Source organism: Idiotropiscis lumnitzeri, chromosome 14 (genome assembly GCF_059441095.1).
Source record: "Idiotropiscis lumnitzeri isolate Australia: NSW breed Sydney's pygmy pipehorse chromosome 14, RoL_Ilum_1.0, whole genome shotgun sequence".
Taxonomy (NCBI): domain Eukaryota; kingdom Metazoa; phylum Chordata; class Actinopteri; order Syngnathiformes; family Syngnathidae; genus Idiotropiscis; species Idiotropiscis lumnitzeri.
The window spans coordinates 13578245-13595506 of record NC_142404.1 but is presented as its reverse complement, the minus strand read 5'-3'; the positions used below and the strand labels follow the sequence as shown (position 1 = coordinate 13595506).

The window sequence follows — 17262 nt, the reverse complement described above, 5'->3', positions numbered from 1 at the left end:
ATCTTGGACTACTTGACTGAAAAAATTAACTCCAAGCGGAGTTAATCGTACAAATGACGAGCTGCCAATGACAAATAGTTTTAGAGCTGTTTGTTGAATGATTGAAGGAAATATGATTTAACTTAATAATGATTATCCTTGGCGTCAGATGAAATTCTTGTTTTTTTTCTGACTTTTCGGGAAATTAAAATTAAAAAAAAAAAAAAAAAAGGGTTCATAATACATCCTATTTCCAGCACTTTAAATTAGTCAATTTAGAAAAATAACAAATCCGCATTAGCTCGGACTATTCGAAGAAATTCGTCAAAGAACGAATGAAATTTGGGCACCGGAGGTTTTCGGCCCACAATGACAAACATTACCCAACATTTCAAATTTGTGTCTTCCACTCCCAGCGACATCACCGTCATTGAAATGTTCTTTTTTTCAATCCTCAACCCTTTTCTGTTGTCTCCATAGTGGGATGCCATCACAGAGATGGACGAGCAGAACCGGCCCATTCATACCTTTCAGGTGTGCAACGTGATGGAGCCCAACCAGAACAACTGGCTCCGATCCAACTGGATTTCTCGACAAGCGGCCCAAAAAATCTACGTGGAGCTTCGCTTCACCCTGCGCGACTGCAACTCCATCCCATGGGTGTCGGGCACGTGCAAGGAGACTTTCAACCTCTTCTATCACGAGACTGACGAAGCGCACGGCGTCAAATTCAAACCCGCTCAGTACACCAAGATCGACACTATTGCCGCGGACGAGAGCTTCACGCAGATGGATCTGGGAGACCGCATTTTGAAGCTCAACACCGAGGTGCGTGAGGTGGGACCCATGAGCAGGAACGGCTTCTATCTCGCATTCCAGGACATCGGGGCCTGCATTGCGTTGGTCTCGGTCCGAGTCTACTACAAGAAATGCCCGTTCACGCTGAGGAACCTGGCCTCGTTTCCAGACACGGTGCCTCGTGTGGACTCTTCCTCGTTGGTGGAGGTCAGGGGGGCGTGTATTGATCATGCTGAAGAAAGGGACACTCCCAAGCTCTTCTGTGGAGCTGATGGTGACTGGTTAGTCCCACTCGGAAGATGCGTCTGCAGTGTTGGGTATGAGGAGGTCGCCGGTTCCTGCATCGGTAAGTTGTATTCGCTTTTTTTTGCTAATCACTTGCAACCTAATAAAGATTTGCGGTATAGAAAATGGATTTATGGAGTGTTGAGATACATTCTGAGGCATCGGAAATTTGGACAATTAGATGAGTAGTGTGGATCAAAAATATCCACCCACTTAATACAAGATTTAAAAGAAAACTATCATTATTTTTTTATTGGTAAAAAAAAAATTCATTACCTCCATTTTTGTCTTAAAGGGGAAGTCAAACCCCCAATTTGATGTAAATGATGTTCTAAGCAGTCCCACTCGTCAAAACATGGCATTCTGATTAATATTGTGTTTGTGGAATATGAGTTAAGCAGTAAAATTTCAGGGGGGGGTTGACATTTTGCCACTTGCTATAAACTGAAAATGACATCACAGTTGTTCAGGGCTCAACGAACGACCAATCATGGCTCACCTAAAATGTATTTATTTATTTATTTTTAAATCAGGTGAGTCGTGATTATCACATGAGCCCTGAGCAACTGTGATGTCATTTCCTGTCGACCCGAAGTGACAAAATGGCCGCCTCCTGAGATAGACAAAAACTGTGTGAATTTGCTGCTTAACTGAAATTCCACAAATGCAATATTAATTAAAATGCCATGTTTAGAATAGTCAAGTTGCAGAGCACATATTGCAACAATTTTTATGGGGTGACTTCCCCTTTAAGATTACTCGTTGCCTTCTGCTGCTGCTTAATGCCCTTCTTTAATTTTTTTTTCTGCCTCCATGTTATTGCTTGCTGTTTAGGCCTCTAGAGATTAAGATTAGAAGTCATGTAATTTTGGACCTGCGCAGCGTTGTTGAGATCTTATCCGTCCGTCTTTGTTTTTATCTATCTATCATGACTGTTTACAGGAATTTTAATTATTGCCTGTGACGTGACTGTGGACTTGCAGCGCGTTTGTCTTCTCTTGGGTTGAACGAGCTTCTGTGCGTGGGCGTGATCGGGTATCTGCACTGTGCACGCCAACTGCGACTGCAAATTATCCACAGTGACTTGGTAGCAGTTTGAACCGCAGCTGTCTGATATGATTTTTGGATTATCCCGAGGACAATTCAATGGCACAAAGGGAGACACATTTATCAAGGTCTACTGAGAGTTTTGGGGAAAAATTGGCCAAATTCCTTTTTGTGACTTCGCATTTGATGCAGTGTAGTTGCATCATTGTAATTTACTCAAAATTGTATTCACAATCCCGATTTGGATCAGAACCAGACCTGACCTGGATCACGATTTAAAAAAAAAAAAAAAAAAAGGTTTTATATCATTTCTTTATACTCTGGCTTGTATTGCACAGTCCATTGTGTATGCCATCATCAAGTATCAAATTTGTTGGCTCAAAACAAATTCAAAGCCGATGCCACTATCGGGATACGCTGTGAGCTCATTTGTAAAATGTGTTTAACCAGATGTGCTTCTCCAGTTCTGTATGATTAATGACGTGGTTGCAATTTTCACTAGGCACCATTGCAATCAACACATTATAGGTTAAAAGCGCTGCTAGATCCGGAAAATATGCACGTGCAGACAATAGCCGCGTGTCAGAAAATGTTAAATCGCGCTAAATGAAGACTCTATTGAGGGTAAAACAGATGGCGTTCGGTATTGTGTCCGAGTTGTGTTTTCAAGCGTGTTGTTGATTCTACAGATGCTCATGGAATGTGCTGTTTTTTTCGCCATCTGCTTTTTATCATTCTGGACTTTTTATTTTAAATGGAATAAATAAAAAAACGGATTTTAAAAATGCATTTCTGCAAAAAAATAATAATTATAATAATTTAAATATAAAAAATATATATAAATAAATAGAATAAATATAAAATTTATATATAAATAAATATAAATAAATAAATAATATAAAAAATATATTAAAGAAATACTATGCTGTTCCATCTGCAGTAATGAGTGATCGCAAAATGATTGGCTATCCAATGCAGATACCTCAAATGCTCTACTCTGTACAATGTCTTGTATCCATCACCTGTCAATCAATGAGGAATGCATTTGGGAAGCTTTGTCAGCTGATGGGATTTTTCCACAAGCTCAGCAACTCAATTGAAGACGGTTCGTTGCTGTCTTTTTAAGAAGGGCTGACAGGATTGAAGCAGCAAGACTAATGTCCATATTCCAAAAAACGTGTTATTTAAATGCTAATGCTTAGCAAAACTACAAGTTTGTTGGTTCAAATTGAAATACTGAAGCAATAATCTTCTGTTGAAGAGTGCAATACCAATTTCAATTTCACTATATTGTGTCACACTTCCACATGTACGTAGACCGTTTAAAGCAATATTTTTCACAGCTGTGTCGTTTCTCTTGTAGCAGTGTCTTGTGAAAATGTCCTTCCATTTGATGTACGATAAAGCCATTTCGTAATTGCTATGCTGCAGTGGCGCAAGTAAAATGGTGGAAAACGACTGATAATTGTTTCCTTTTCAAATGCTCCCCCATGATCAGCTAATCTCCACTCATCTAATCGAGGTTACAATAAGTAATGTGAACGTCGGATGGATACACATGCTTCGCGGATAGCATTTTATCGACTATGATGCAATTTATTAGGACTCATTACTGCCCTCCATTAGGCCCTCATTCAGTGATTTGAGCTTAACACTGTATACAGTGCTAGATGTGTTCATTTACGGTGTTTGAAATTGTCATGTTGAGAGTGGCTGTTCGGTCCTTAACTCATTCACTACCAGCCGAGTAAAAAAAAATATATATATATATATAATTAAAAAAATAAATGGATCGTTGACGTCTTTAGCCGTCAATGGCAGTCAATGAATTAAAGGGCATGTCAACCTCCAAATTTTTTTAACAAGTATTGTTCGTTGTTCCCCCACTATTCGAGACATGATTATTATTGTGTTTGTCGATTATGAGTTAAGCAGTAAAATCCACTCGTTTTTATACATCTTAGGGGACGGACATTTTGGCACTTCTGTCGGCTGAAAATGACATCACAGTAGCTCGGTGCTCAACTAACAACCAATCAAGGCTCAGCTTCAGAAAACAGGTTTTGCCGTAATTGGTTGATTGCTGAGCCCTCAGCAACTGTGATGTCATTTCAAAGTGACAAAATGGCCGCCCCCAGAAATGGCTATAAACGGGTGAATTTTGCTGCTTAACTTATATTCCAGATATTAATATTATTAATATGAATCCAAATGCCGTGTTTAGACTAGTAAAGGTGCATAAAATATTTTATTGAAAATATTTTTTAGGGCAGACTTCCCCTTTAAGGAAGACCTCACAGCAAGTTTTTAGTGACGTGAAAAAATAAATCTTCATTAATCAACTCATTCGAGGGCAGTGCAAAAGTCTTGTGCCACCATTATTTTGGTAGTTATAAAGACTTTTAAAAGCAGTCATTTTGATATAAAAAAAATATATATATATTGTTGAATTACTATATGAATTATACAGATTCTTGAAAATAAACAGTGTGGGGAGAGCAAAAGAGATGTTTACTCACAGGTCACACTGCCGGGACACTCTCATTGTGACATTTTCCAAAGGAACATCTTCAGTTTAACAACCGTGGCCCTTCAGACTTCATTAGCAGCGAGGAAGCGAGAGGAGATGATGATTGTATATTATCAGGTAGCAGACAAACCACCCTCTCCATGCTGCATATAAACACACTCGCAGTTTTGCATTCATGTCCTTTATCCCGACGCTTTTATTCCCTCTCAGATTTTCTCTGCCTGTCAATTCATTACGTTCCAAACATTATTAAATGAGAATATTTGTCATCACACACGGGTACATTTGTAAATTACGAGTAATTTAGTGGAGGTTTAGAAATTACCCTCCTACTTTCATGAATGCAAATCATACAGTATGACGGAATTTGAATGCGAGGCTTTTTTTTTGTTTGTTTTTTGTCTCTGCAGCGACTGCATTAGCATTTGCTTCCGCGGCGATGACAAAGAATGTAATTGAGAGCTCTTTGATTGTGTGTACTGTATTTCCCCTGACTTGTCATTCAGCTCAGTGTACCGACTCGGCTACTCTGATGCGGCTTCAGTAATGGCTCATGCAAATATCTGGGAGCATATCTCCGACGAGAGAGAGAGTAGTGCTGATAAAAGACAACATCGTTAAGTCACTCTGGCTGTTTGCATTTGACAAAAGCGTCAAGAGCCTGAGTTTAGTTGTCGACAGCACCTTGGTGTGATGCAGCCGTGCTTAAGTATTCTGATGATGTACGTGTCAACACTTTTAATAAGGCAACGATGCAAAATACACCTCATGTAAAACTGGTACATTTAAAAAAAAAAAAAGGATAATTTACACTATGTTGCATTGAGTTGTGGAGCCCTTTGGAGTGTTTTGACATTGCCTTCTTTGAGAGGAATATTATTTATTTATTTATTCATTTTGGTCTCCAAAAAAAAAAAAATCACAATTAAAAATATAATAATAAAAAAAAAAAAAAAAAAAACTCTGACCTCACCCTCTTGTAAAAATAAATAAATAAAAACCAGTGGCTGGGGTTGCGGCATGACATTGATGTGTATATAGATCATAAAAAAAAATAATAATAAAAACATAGGATTAACTCAGGCGTGGGCAAACTACGGCCCGGGGGCCGCATGCGGCCCATTAAACGTTTTAATCAGGCCCGCCGAGCTTGAAAAAAATGAAATAAGTAAACCTTGTTCATGTTTTATTTTCCCTGTAATTCTGATGTGTCCCCACTAGGAGGCGCAATCTAAGACATTTTGTTGGAATGCGTTTGTACAATTTTCTTTTAAAATTAAAGCATATATTTTCTCTATATACTATATATTTTTTTTTCTCAGAAAAAGGGAGGTTACCAAAACACTCCATCCATGTGCTGCCGGTCCGGCCTCTCTGCCAAATTTTAGAACCCATTGTGGCCCACCAATCAAAAAGTTTGCCCATGAAGGATCGATGCTATAAAGTTTGTACGTGGATCATGCAAGTATCGGACGACTAAAGAGAGCCGTGCGTCAAAGCGCAGTTGAGAATTGCATGCCAAATGAGGTAATAAAATGCCATCTGAATTAAAATCCCACCCAGATGGCGTTTTCTTTTTAGATTTCGGGTAGAACTGAGTGACTTTTTAAACCACGATTGGATCAATGAAACATCAACAGCTTCATAAATGTTTTAATCCAAATCTATCAATAATATGGAAGTGAAGCGTTTTTCGAGCTGATGCACGACACTGTTGAAAACCAATGCAGGCGTTTTTTTATTACGAAATTTGTAGACCACATACAAAAAGAAGAACCGGTCTAGAAAAAATATCATCTCCTGGGCAGCTGTCCTGTATTCTGCCTTTGTTCTGCTTTAAAAGCTTATGCAAATTAGCTCGCCGCCGTCATGCCACATCAATAACATTTATTGTTGTAAGCATTGTTGGAGTTTGGCACGAGGGAAGTAAACATTTTGTGCAGCTAAAATCCAGCCGTGTCTTTAGAAAAGTATTCACTGGAACGTTTCTCAAGTGCGACTATATACCTTCACCTCTTTTATTCCGTATGATGCAATGGCCGTCAATCCAGTTTCTTTGGCATGCAAATTGGCGGCGTTTCTGTGATGTCGTATTGTGCCACAGGCAGATTCATAGTTATAAAAAAAAATAAAAAAATAAAAAAAGGTAAGTAATGTGGGATTTGTACTAATCAGGTTCAAACAGAGGTCAGGTAAAAAAAATGTGTAAGAGTATTTTTGGACCAAAAAAATAATTAGGGCCTTAGGATCAAACGGAATATTTCCATACATCCAGGATTTGTAATTACTTTAATAGAATAATATATATATATATATACTGTGTAATTAAAGTAATATTTGTGAGTGTCAATCAAAACTAAGGATGATAAATTTTCTACATGCCGTTCATGTCAACAATATCTTTATCTGGGGAAGCTATCGCGGACCTAAAAATGTCACTGCTGTGCTGATCGTCTTTAAAGACTTCAGTTCCAGTTACACCAATTCAGCTTTGTGACGCTTTCGCAACCGCCGACTATCGTCAAATCAGTCACTTGATAAGCATTAGACGCTCTCGTGTTGTCGCTCTTCAAAACTGTAATTGAGAACAAATGTGAAGAGTATTTAATTGGGCTTGTCAAGCAGGGAGGCGGGCTTTGTTGGGCACCTCGAGATCTCTTCATCTTTTTGCATTTTAATTGTTTCAAGAATAAATTATGCAAATTTAGCGTTTTTTTTTTGTTTTTTTTTGCGAGCCCTAGTTGCGGCGTGAACTTTCCGTGACTTCTGCTCGGCTTATTTCTGCCATCACTGAGAGTTACTTCAAAGCTGAAAAGTGATCAAAGACAGTGGGAAAAATATTCCCCAGCGTAGCAGCACCCTGCATACATACATTTATACAGCTTCTGCCCGTCTCGACATGGCGTACTCTCTCACTCTCGAAACAAAAGCATGTGACACCTTCTGATGTTTTGCTTTTTTTTTTTCTTTTCCCCCTCCCCTCCTCAAGGATAGTCCTGTCAGATGCTGCAACATTTCAACTGATTTCCATCTTCTCCGCTGCATGCGCGCGTGTGAGTGTTCTATTTTAGAACATCAGCCAAAGGACTGAATTAGTCATTAAAGTGTATGTGTAGCTCATCGTGGCCCAGATAGAATATCATAGGCCTCAAATGAAGGAGAAGACTTGTCATAAATGAAAGCCCACTTTGGGAGCTGAGACAGCTGCTACGCTGATTAAAAAAAAAAAAAAAAAAAAAAAAACGAAGAGGGAAAAACAGGGGTTATTTGGGGGTCAGCCTCACTGATGACTGGGATTTGTCTCCATGGTAGTTTGTTTCGCTGGCAGATGTAACGTAGACTTACCCGTGTCCAGTAATTGACACGTGTGCTCTTAATGATTTATGGGCAGCACTCGTAAGTAAAGGTTTGGCAAAGGTGTGTCGGAAGGTGCCACCGAAAAAAAAATCCCGATGGATGACCTTTTAGATTACACGATCGATTACACGACCCGGTCGTACGTACGTATGGTCAAACCATTTGCTCAGATTTTATTTTCAATTTTTTCAATGTTTTATAGCACATTAATTTTTTTTAAATAATTATTATTTACAGCAGACCAAATTTGGTGGTTTTAACTGAGATAAACCACAAAGGAAAACCCTGGAATTCTGTTGCACAGCAAGTTATTTTTTTTTTCTAACCGTTCAATGGAAATGTGCATTAAACCAGCCGAGTTTAAAAAAAAAAGGATTTTTGACGTATTTAACCGTCAATGGTATTGAACAAGTTAATATCCACAATCGAGCGTGGACATTTTTTTTCTTCCAGAAGGCGAGTAACCCGGGTATATAACACAAAAAACGGAAATTACAACAAAAATAAGAAGTAGCACCAATACTTTCTCTTAAACATAGAAAAAAAACTCTTAAGGTTAAACATAAGTGATTAATTATCCATCCAAATTAATACTAATCTCTTTTAGAGAGCATTCATAGTTTTTAACAGCATAAATTATAAAAAGTCCTTAAAGGCAACAAAGCAAAATATGTATAATAATTTGGTCATATACTGGATATTATTATATTATTAAATTAATAATACAACTTTTCATCATTACTATTTTACTAAATCCAATTATTCTACTGCATTGTTTATTCAACTAAAGAAGTTACCATTTGATTTCTTACTCATCCCTTTTTCATCCAGCATCTCTGACTTCAGTGCTACAATTGAGTCTATTTTCCATTTTATTTGGAAAGTCCTTCCGTATTAAATATTTACACGCTGCAACATGCCAGGTGTTTTTGGAGTAATACCACTCTTGTTTTGCCGCAAAACAAAACCTCAACATTGGAAAGGTGAGTGCAGTGACAAAATGAAGTGTCCTTTTTTTTTTTTTTTTTTCCTCCACAAAAGTGGACCATACCATGCTATTTCAGGACTCCATTCCGGATGAAACAGCACGAGCCTACATCAGCCGAAGGCTGCATTTTAGTTTTTGCTTTTTGCTGCTGCCACCAAAAATGTGCGCACATTAGTGGTTGAGTAAGTTACTAAGAACTTCCTTTTTTTTCTTCATCTTTCTCTAGTCACTGACATTTATGAGTTGTGTTACAGTTACAAATGTTTCTGGCATTCCTGTTGAGTTACTTTTCCAAAAACACCTGTGCAATTCTAAGGGATGACATGAAACTTTAATACAAAGAGGACTACTGTCTCACAAAATCCAACATTTGCTATCCGTTTTTACAGCCACTAAATAAAATAAAATGTCAGTTGCTGAAAATCAAATGTCAGTGTTGTGGGCTTTACCCTGGCCTACCTCCAAATAACCATTTATTTAACCTAAAAAAAAAAATCAATGAATGATAAAAAATAATGAGAGAGAGAGAGAGAGAGAGAGAGAGAGAGAGAGAGAGAGAGGAGAGAGAGAGAGAGAGAGAGAGAGAGAGAGAGAGAGAGAGAGAGAGAGAGAGAGAGAGAGAGAGAGAGAGGAGAGGGGGAGAGGAGAGTGGGGGGGGGGGGGGGGGGGAGAGGGGGGGAGAGGGAGAGGGGGGGGGGAGAGAGGGGGGGAGAGGGAGAGGTGTGTATATATTTATTCAGGGATCATTTAGTCATGTCTAAGCAAGAACTCAGTTTTGATTTTAAATACTATCGAGACTGCCAAAGTTTGTCATAAATCAACCCCCTCCAAGTCCAGCAATCCACAAAAATGTGACATTTACAAATATCATCTGTAATATCGCTTTACTGTCTCGCTCAATCGGAGGGATGTGTTTGGTCTCCACGCAAAATAAATTGCAAATTGAAATAGCGCCAAGAGCTTTTTGTTGCCGTTGACGTGTTGGTTGGTTCAGGTCACAACACAATGTACAAAATAGTCCTCCCCTCCCTGTTTTTATTTATTAATAAGTCTATTTAAATGCATTCAATTTGTTAAGCGCTTTGCCAACGAAAATGGGATTTTGGCCCCACGCGGAAGCCCAAGCGACTGGACTCGTCGTCCTCACCCTCTTCCTTCCATATATGAGCAGCAGCAGCAGTGAAGGGATGGAGCAAATGACCCCGGGACACAAAAGGCTTTGACTAGCAGTAGGTGTCTCAGTCTGTCGGAATGAAACTGCCAAGCTTGTTAGTCACACTGGTAGAATTGCGGCTGCTCGCTCACACACATGGAGGGAAACACACACACATGCACACTGTGGATCGACTTAATCCAGCTATTGAAAGCAGCAAACAGCGATAGCAAAAAAAAAAAAAAAGTGGGTCAGGTTTAGAGAAGACTGCGGTAGCAATCCGTTCCCCTCCAATTGGATTGAGGCCTGAACTTTGGCTGAACCCCGACAAGTAGAAACACACAATGAAGCTCCGAATTGACGCGATGATATCTGTGTGAATTAATGCTGGCACGCTTGCTTGATCAAGTTACAGCGTTGGTGTCGGACATAAGAAAGGTTTGCGCGGAAAACGTGGAGAGACTGCATCACATTGCAGGTTTTTTTTTTTTTAACAAATGGAAATTGCATGATGGTGGTGACAAACATGTTGTCGGTTGGCTTTAAAAAATGAAATCTGCTTACCCCTCGCTTACCACTGTCCTGCTTTCCGGAAAAAGTGACACAAAACGGCAAAAGGAAATTTGCCGAACCAGCAGTTATTTCATAAACGAGGTTGAGTGAGGTATGCTGACTTCTTGTTGATGCCGAGTGTGTGTTTCTTTACAAGGCAGTTGCGTAATGGTGAGATGTTGAAAGAACTAATCTCACTGGTGTAAACAACTCTATCCATTTTTTTTTTTGCATTCAAATTGTGTAAAGCCAACCGATAGCATGGTAACGAAAAACATGAACGGGTAAATCTATTTATCGAGCCGGTGTGTGTGTGTACAGGACGTTTATGTTCTTAAGACTCATAAAATATTTTATATGAGGTCACTATGTTCTTCCTGTTGTAAAATGTCAAACGGTTTTACGATTTGTGCTTTGTCACAAATCAGATGACCGGGTGGTCATTCGCCCAATTTTTTTTTTTTTTGACACCATCACTGACGACAGTCGCTAAAACCCAAAGAATGTATCGGAGATGAGTGAGCATTAAAGCTTATTTTGATTGATCGGACTCTGCCTAAATATGATCCAGATCAATACAACTTTATTTATATAGCGCATTTTCAGAACAGCTGGACTTTTAACAAAGCGCTTTCCATATGGTGTCATATAAATTAGCGGGTAATTAGAACATCACACAAACACAAAAATCACAGCAGTGTTCTCTTTGTTGACAACCTACAATAAAGCTGAAAGTTAAAAAGTATGCATAATATTTTATATAATGCACTTCTCTGTGCCCAAAGGTATTGAGGTCGTGGGGGTTTGGGATTCATAAGTCTTGGCCCAAACTGATCTTGGCCCAGGACGTTGGGATGGGATTCCTCACGTTTATGACGTTTTGTCATTCTATGGATGGAACCTGGTTGCCGGGCAGATTTGGAGGACATTTATTGGCCCGCCAGAGTCCGGTGAAGTTCAGAGTTAGCATCAGAACTGCGGTGACATGCCACTCAATAATGTTGGATAACATAATTACTTTTCTTGTGGTGGTATACTCGCTTGACTTTGGTCCAGGCAGGATGAGTTCAGTTCTCACTTGGTGAGAGTGTGAATGAGTAGAAGCCGAAAAGAAAATGGACAGGTGGATGGATGGAGCGGTTGATAGCAAGACATGCAAAAGAGACTGTTGTTCACATTCACAATGCTCTCTCTCTCTCTCTCTTTCTCTCTCTCTCTCTTTTGCATGCTCTCTCTCTCGCTTGTGCTCTCTCTACCTCTTGCTCTCTCTCTCCCTGTCGCATGGTTTCTGTCTCTTTCTCTCTCTCTCTCTCTCTCAAATGCTCTCTCTCTTGCATGTGCTCTCTCTTTCTTTCTCTCTCTCTCTCTCTCTCCCTCGCTCGCTCACTCTCTCTCTCACATGCTCTCTCAGTGCATGTGCTCTCTCTTTCTCTCGCTCCCTCTCTCTCTCTCTTTCTCTCTTTCTCTTTCTCTTTCTCTTTCTCTTTCTCGTTCTCGTTCTCGTTCTCGTTCTCGTTCTCGTTCTCGTTCTCGTTCTCGTTCTCGTTCTCGTTCTCGTTCTCGTTCTCGTTCTCGTTCTCGTTCTCGTTCTCGTTCTCGTTCTCGTTCTCGTTCTCGTTCTCGTTCTCGTTCTCGTTCTCGTTCTCGTTCTCGTTCTCGCTCTCGCTCTCGCTCTCGCTCTCGCTCTCGCTCTCGCTCTCGCTCTCGCTCTCGCTCTCGCTCTCGCTCTCGCTCTCGCTCTCGCTCTCGTTCTCGTTCTCGCTCTCGCTCTCGCTCTCGCTCTCGCTCTCGCTCTCGCTCTCGCAGACAGTTGTACCACGGTGGGATTGTTAGTAAATACACATGCCCTAGCTTTCAAAGAGTTGTAGATGGAGGTAGCAAAAATATTGTTAGTTTTTATGTTTTACGCTGTCATTTTACATATGATAAAAACAAACCAGGGATTGGCAGTGATTGATTTTGAATCCTTTTACTACATCTGTTATTCTGTTTAGTTTTTTTTAGTAGTAGTTCTCCATGAAATCACATTCATTTTAGCTCATGCAAACCAGTCATGACTTTTAGCATGCCCTGTGTAGTCTGCCTACAACACAAATTTATATGTCAGCCCCTGAGACTGTTGTGCATGACTGCATAGCTTCAAACACGCTTGTCACAATGCCCCCTTTCCTTCTGAGTGTTAACAGTAGCAGGACAGGATCATGGGCAGCGATTAACATTATGTGAGCTACAGGGCACCAGAAGACCCCAGGGTGTCAGACCAAAATCTCTGTACCCGAACACTGTCTGTTTGATGTCTCTGATACACACTGATGCACACACACAGTCGCAGACTCAATGGAAAGGCCACTTTACTGGCCACTGTGAGTGAAAATATGTGCTTGTGTTGTGCTTTTCAGTGGTCTTGACAACTGACGCAACATTCACAGCCTCGGTTTTGCAGATGCAGTGGTGCTGTTATTTAGCAGTGTGAATCACAAAGGAATTTTAGCCGACTGCTGACATTCATATAACACATTATTCCAACATTCCCTTTTTGTGATACTTTTGTTTGGGATATTTGTTTGGTGCCTTGGCTCAATAAAGGTCTGGAAACATTGATCTGTTGTGTACATTCTAATTGAGCTCCAGTAAAAGTTTATAGCCCAGTCAATTGATACTGGCCAATTGTTCAAGTAAAGTAAGTGGTTGATGGAGGATTTATAAGTAAGCTTATCCATTGCCACATTTATTTTTCACCCTCAGTTTAATTAATTATTAACCCAGAATTTTTTATTGTTGGGAGTCGTACAGCTCAGGAATCCATCTGTGAAAATGTGTCTCATGCTTCCTGAATCACTTACTTGCGATTTCAATGTTGATGAATTCCAAAAATTTTATATTGGCGCATATTCCCAGAAATGATTAATTTATGCTCACTTTTCAAAGAATGAGCTGGCAACAAATTTAGTCAAAGAGCACTGTGTACATTGAGCTAACCAACTGAAGCAAGGACAGGCTTGAGCAGTAAGCGCAAGGCATGCGAACCTCCAGTTAATCCAGATGTGGGCAACATCGGAAAAAAAATAATAATAATTTTAATTGAAAGTGAACAAAAACATTACAACAAAATGCGTCTTTGACACACCACAGTATTTAGAAAATAAAACATTAACAAGGTTTATTCATTTAATTATTTTCAAGTCCGGCGGGCCGGATTAAAACGTTTAACGGGCCGCATGTGGCCCCCGGGCCGTAGTTTGCCCACGCCTGAGTTAATCCTATGTTTTTATTTAATTTTTTTTTAACCCAGATGTGCCCAACACTCTGAAAAAGTGTAGATTTGGACTTACAACACGACTTGACCCCTTTCCATTGCTCTCGAGTCCGATTTTTATGCTCTCTGCTCAGGCAACATACTGTAAATGTTGCAAATCCCTTGAGCTCCTTTCGCACTGTGCAACGGAAAATGCTTACAATTCGCTATCAAATATAAATCTGAGTTTTACTATTAATTTCCAGGGATTTCTTTTTTTTTTTTTTTCAGCCACATTTTATGTTTCGATCGACTGATTCAGGACAGTTTGTCATCATTTCCGTGCTTATAAAAGGCCACCGCAAAGTTTTCCTTCTTGTTGTAATTTGGATGACTGAATGGATCATGCGTTCCATTTGAATATTGTAATTAATATTATTATTATTAGCCAACTCAGGGGGCGGCCATTTTGTCACTTTCTGTCGACTGCAAATGACATTTTTTTTTTTTTTTTTTTTTTTTTTTTTTTACTGCAAATGACATTGCAGTTACCTGAGTCCGGAGCTGTGATGTCATTTTCAGTCGACAGAAGTGACAAAATGGCCGCCCCGTGAGTTGGCTGAAAAAAAGGTGGATATTTCTGCTTAACTCATATTCCGCAAACGCAACATTAATCAGAATGCCGTGTTTCGACTAGTGGGCCTGCAAAGAACATATTCTTGTAAGGAACATTTTTGGGTTGACTTCCCATTTAAAGAGAGCACAGCACTTACTAATGACCCTTGTGAAATGGAGAACAACCGACGGGGAAAACTTACATTATTCTTTACATGAGCTACTTGAGTCATTTGGATCAGTTCTTTAGTCGATATGAGACAACCATCAAATTGGCAAGCGTGACACAACGGTGTGTTGCTGACAATATCCACATATCTGCAGTTTGCGCCGCAGCGGTGAGGAATGGCCTTCCATCACATGCCTGAGGGGACAGAAAGAGTTCCAGCTATTTCACTTCGATGCGGGATGCAAGCAAGATGTGTTTATCTGAAGAAAAGAAAGTGAAATTATATCGAAAAAAAAAAAAAAGAATAGTGAGGCACAGGAGAGGCACTTGCGAGGGAGGTGACACAGGACAGAATCTCGGCTTGGATTGTTTTGGTTGTTTAAGAGCTCAGGGGGACCAGCAACTGGGAAAACAGATGTTCGATATTTCTTGCTTAAAAAAATGTTGCCAATCGGATTTTTGCTCTTGAAATGTACACAGACAAAAGGCTCGTTCATGCAGTAACAAATACGACGTTCCAAAAGTGGATCGTTCCCAATTTGGCATCATTGATGTAATTTTTACTTTTTTGCGATAGATGCTGCAAACTATTGCTTTTAGTGAATTTACACATCACATTAGATTTTTAATTCTTTTAAGATCCTTTGCTGTGGCGGACACTTTTTTTTTTTTTTTTTAGTTCAGTAGTGTTCAACATTTTGGTGTAATAATTGTCAGGTTTTTCAACACAATTAAATCCGCAATTTGACTTTGGTGGACAGTTAAATCCCCGCAATTTAACTTCAAATATTAATATTCATTGATTTATTTGTAAGTCCTTGCAATTGTGATAACGCTTGATATTTTTTTTTGTTGCATCCAATAATTAAGTTTGGCTCATCTAATAAAATTTCAAAGTGCGCACATGCTTCCTCATAATTTTAAACGTCAATTTCTCACTTATTCACCGCCCAACTCAAGAGGATGTTTTAAAAACACTCCGTTTGAATATTCTTCTGAGCACTTTCACACATTCCACGTTGCATAACCATTTTCTTTTTGGAGCAACACATCACAGAGAAACCAGCAAGAACTGGAATGTGCATTGCAAAAATGAAACTTGTCTCTTCTTTCGCTTCTAAGCAATCATATTGATGTCTCAGTATTCCGAATATGCCACGTTGAAGGTTCAGCAGCCCACACGCGGGTGCGCGCGCACACGCACACACACACACACACACACAGTGTTCCGATGGGTCTGTCTGATAGTGCTGTCAGTGTCATTGGATTCTCAGGAGAACGAATCTGTTAGTAGATCCATCTGGCCATGCAATTAGCTGGTGAGGGGATTCTTTTTGCTGTTGGTTTTTTATTGTTTTTCCTCAGTTGCAGATGTGGAATAGGCTTTGACGAGGTCTGTCAAAGAAGTCGAAGGTGGCACATTGGAGAAAAGCTGATTTGTCGGATTACCATAAGAAGGGGCATTCATCCTTTGGTGTGTTTATCAAATTAGGTTATATTTCTTTTTTTTTTTTTTTTAAACGCTCAATATTGCATCTTAGCTAATTGCCTCGCCTGAAAATGAAACTTGACAGCGCTGCTCCTATTGCGATTGCTTTTCCAAATGGCTTTCGGTAGAAAATAAATACAGACTTTGTGACAGATGCTCAAGGTTACCTATAGAGTCAGATCATTTCCGCTTATAATCACAGGCATTATGTGAGCTTCCAACACACCTCTCTGCCAATTTCTCTGAAGGAGAAGCTCAAATGGATTGCATCCGCAGAAGTGCTGGAATATTAAACTGCGTAAACATTTCTTTTTTTTTTTTTTTTTTTTACCTTTGCAAAACTTTCAGATTGAACTGTGATGATTCTCAGGCAGGTTTTCTAGAGAAACTGTGAACTCTAAAGTTTTATTTATTTATTTTTAAGGGAAAGTCAACCCCCAAAAAATGATTTACATTAAAATATTCTATGGCAGGATTCAGATTAATATTGCGTTTGTGGAATGTGAGTTGAGCAGCAAAATCCACCTGTTTTTTTTTTTTGTTTTTTTTGCCATCTCAAGGGGTGGCCATTTTGTCACTTTTGTCGACTGAAAATGACATCACAATTGCTCGGGGCTCAGAAAACGACCAATCAGGAATCACATGTTCTCTGAACCTCTTTCTCACTCTCTGAGTCATGACTGTTTTTTTTTAGCTGATCCCTGAGCAGCCGCGATGTCATTTTCAGTTGAGAATCGTGCGAAAATGTCCATCCCCTACGATGGCTAAAAGCGAGTGGATTTCACGGTTTAACTCATATTCCACAAACGTTATATTAATCAGAATGCCGTGTTTCCACTAGTGAGCATCTACAGTACATAATCTTGCAAAAAATATTTTGAGGTTGACTTCCCCTTTAAGAATGTGAAAATGATATGGCCAAACACTTTTCTTCCCATAATTCTCTGCATGATGTCATCTTCACAACCTGCTCACAGCCTCTTACCTTCGCGTTAAAACATTTCAGTGCTCTATGATCAGGTTGCCGAAGTGCTACCAAACTTTGTGGAGGCAAATTTACACATT

The 17262-nt window shown here is 39.5% G+C and overlaps 1 protein-coding gene across 4 annotated transcripts in view; it reads left to right on the top strand.

Annotated features, from left to right (window-relative positions):
• LOC148323576 (ephrin type-A receptor 6-like) overlaps positions 1-17262 on the top strand; it is a 132309-nt gene that overhangs the window by 57221 nt on the left and 57826 nt on the right. For all 4 annotated transcript variants that reach the window (XM_088315886.1, XM_088315885.1, XM_088315884.1 and 1 more), the window contains one exon: positions 460-1123. In XM_088315886.1, coding sequence (XP_088172012.1) covers positions 478-1123 — 646 coding nt within the window. In that variant the 5' untranslated portion in view covers positions 460-477. The remainder of the gene's footprint in view (positions 1-459; positions 1124-17262) is intronic.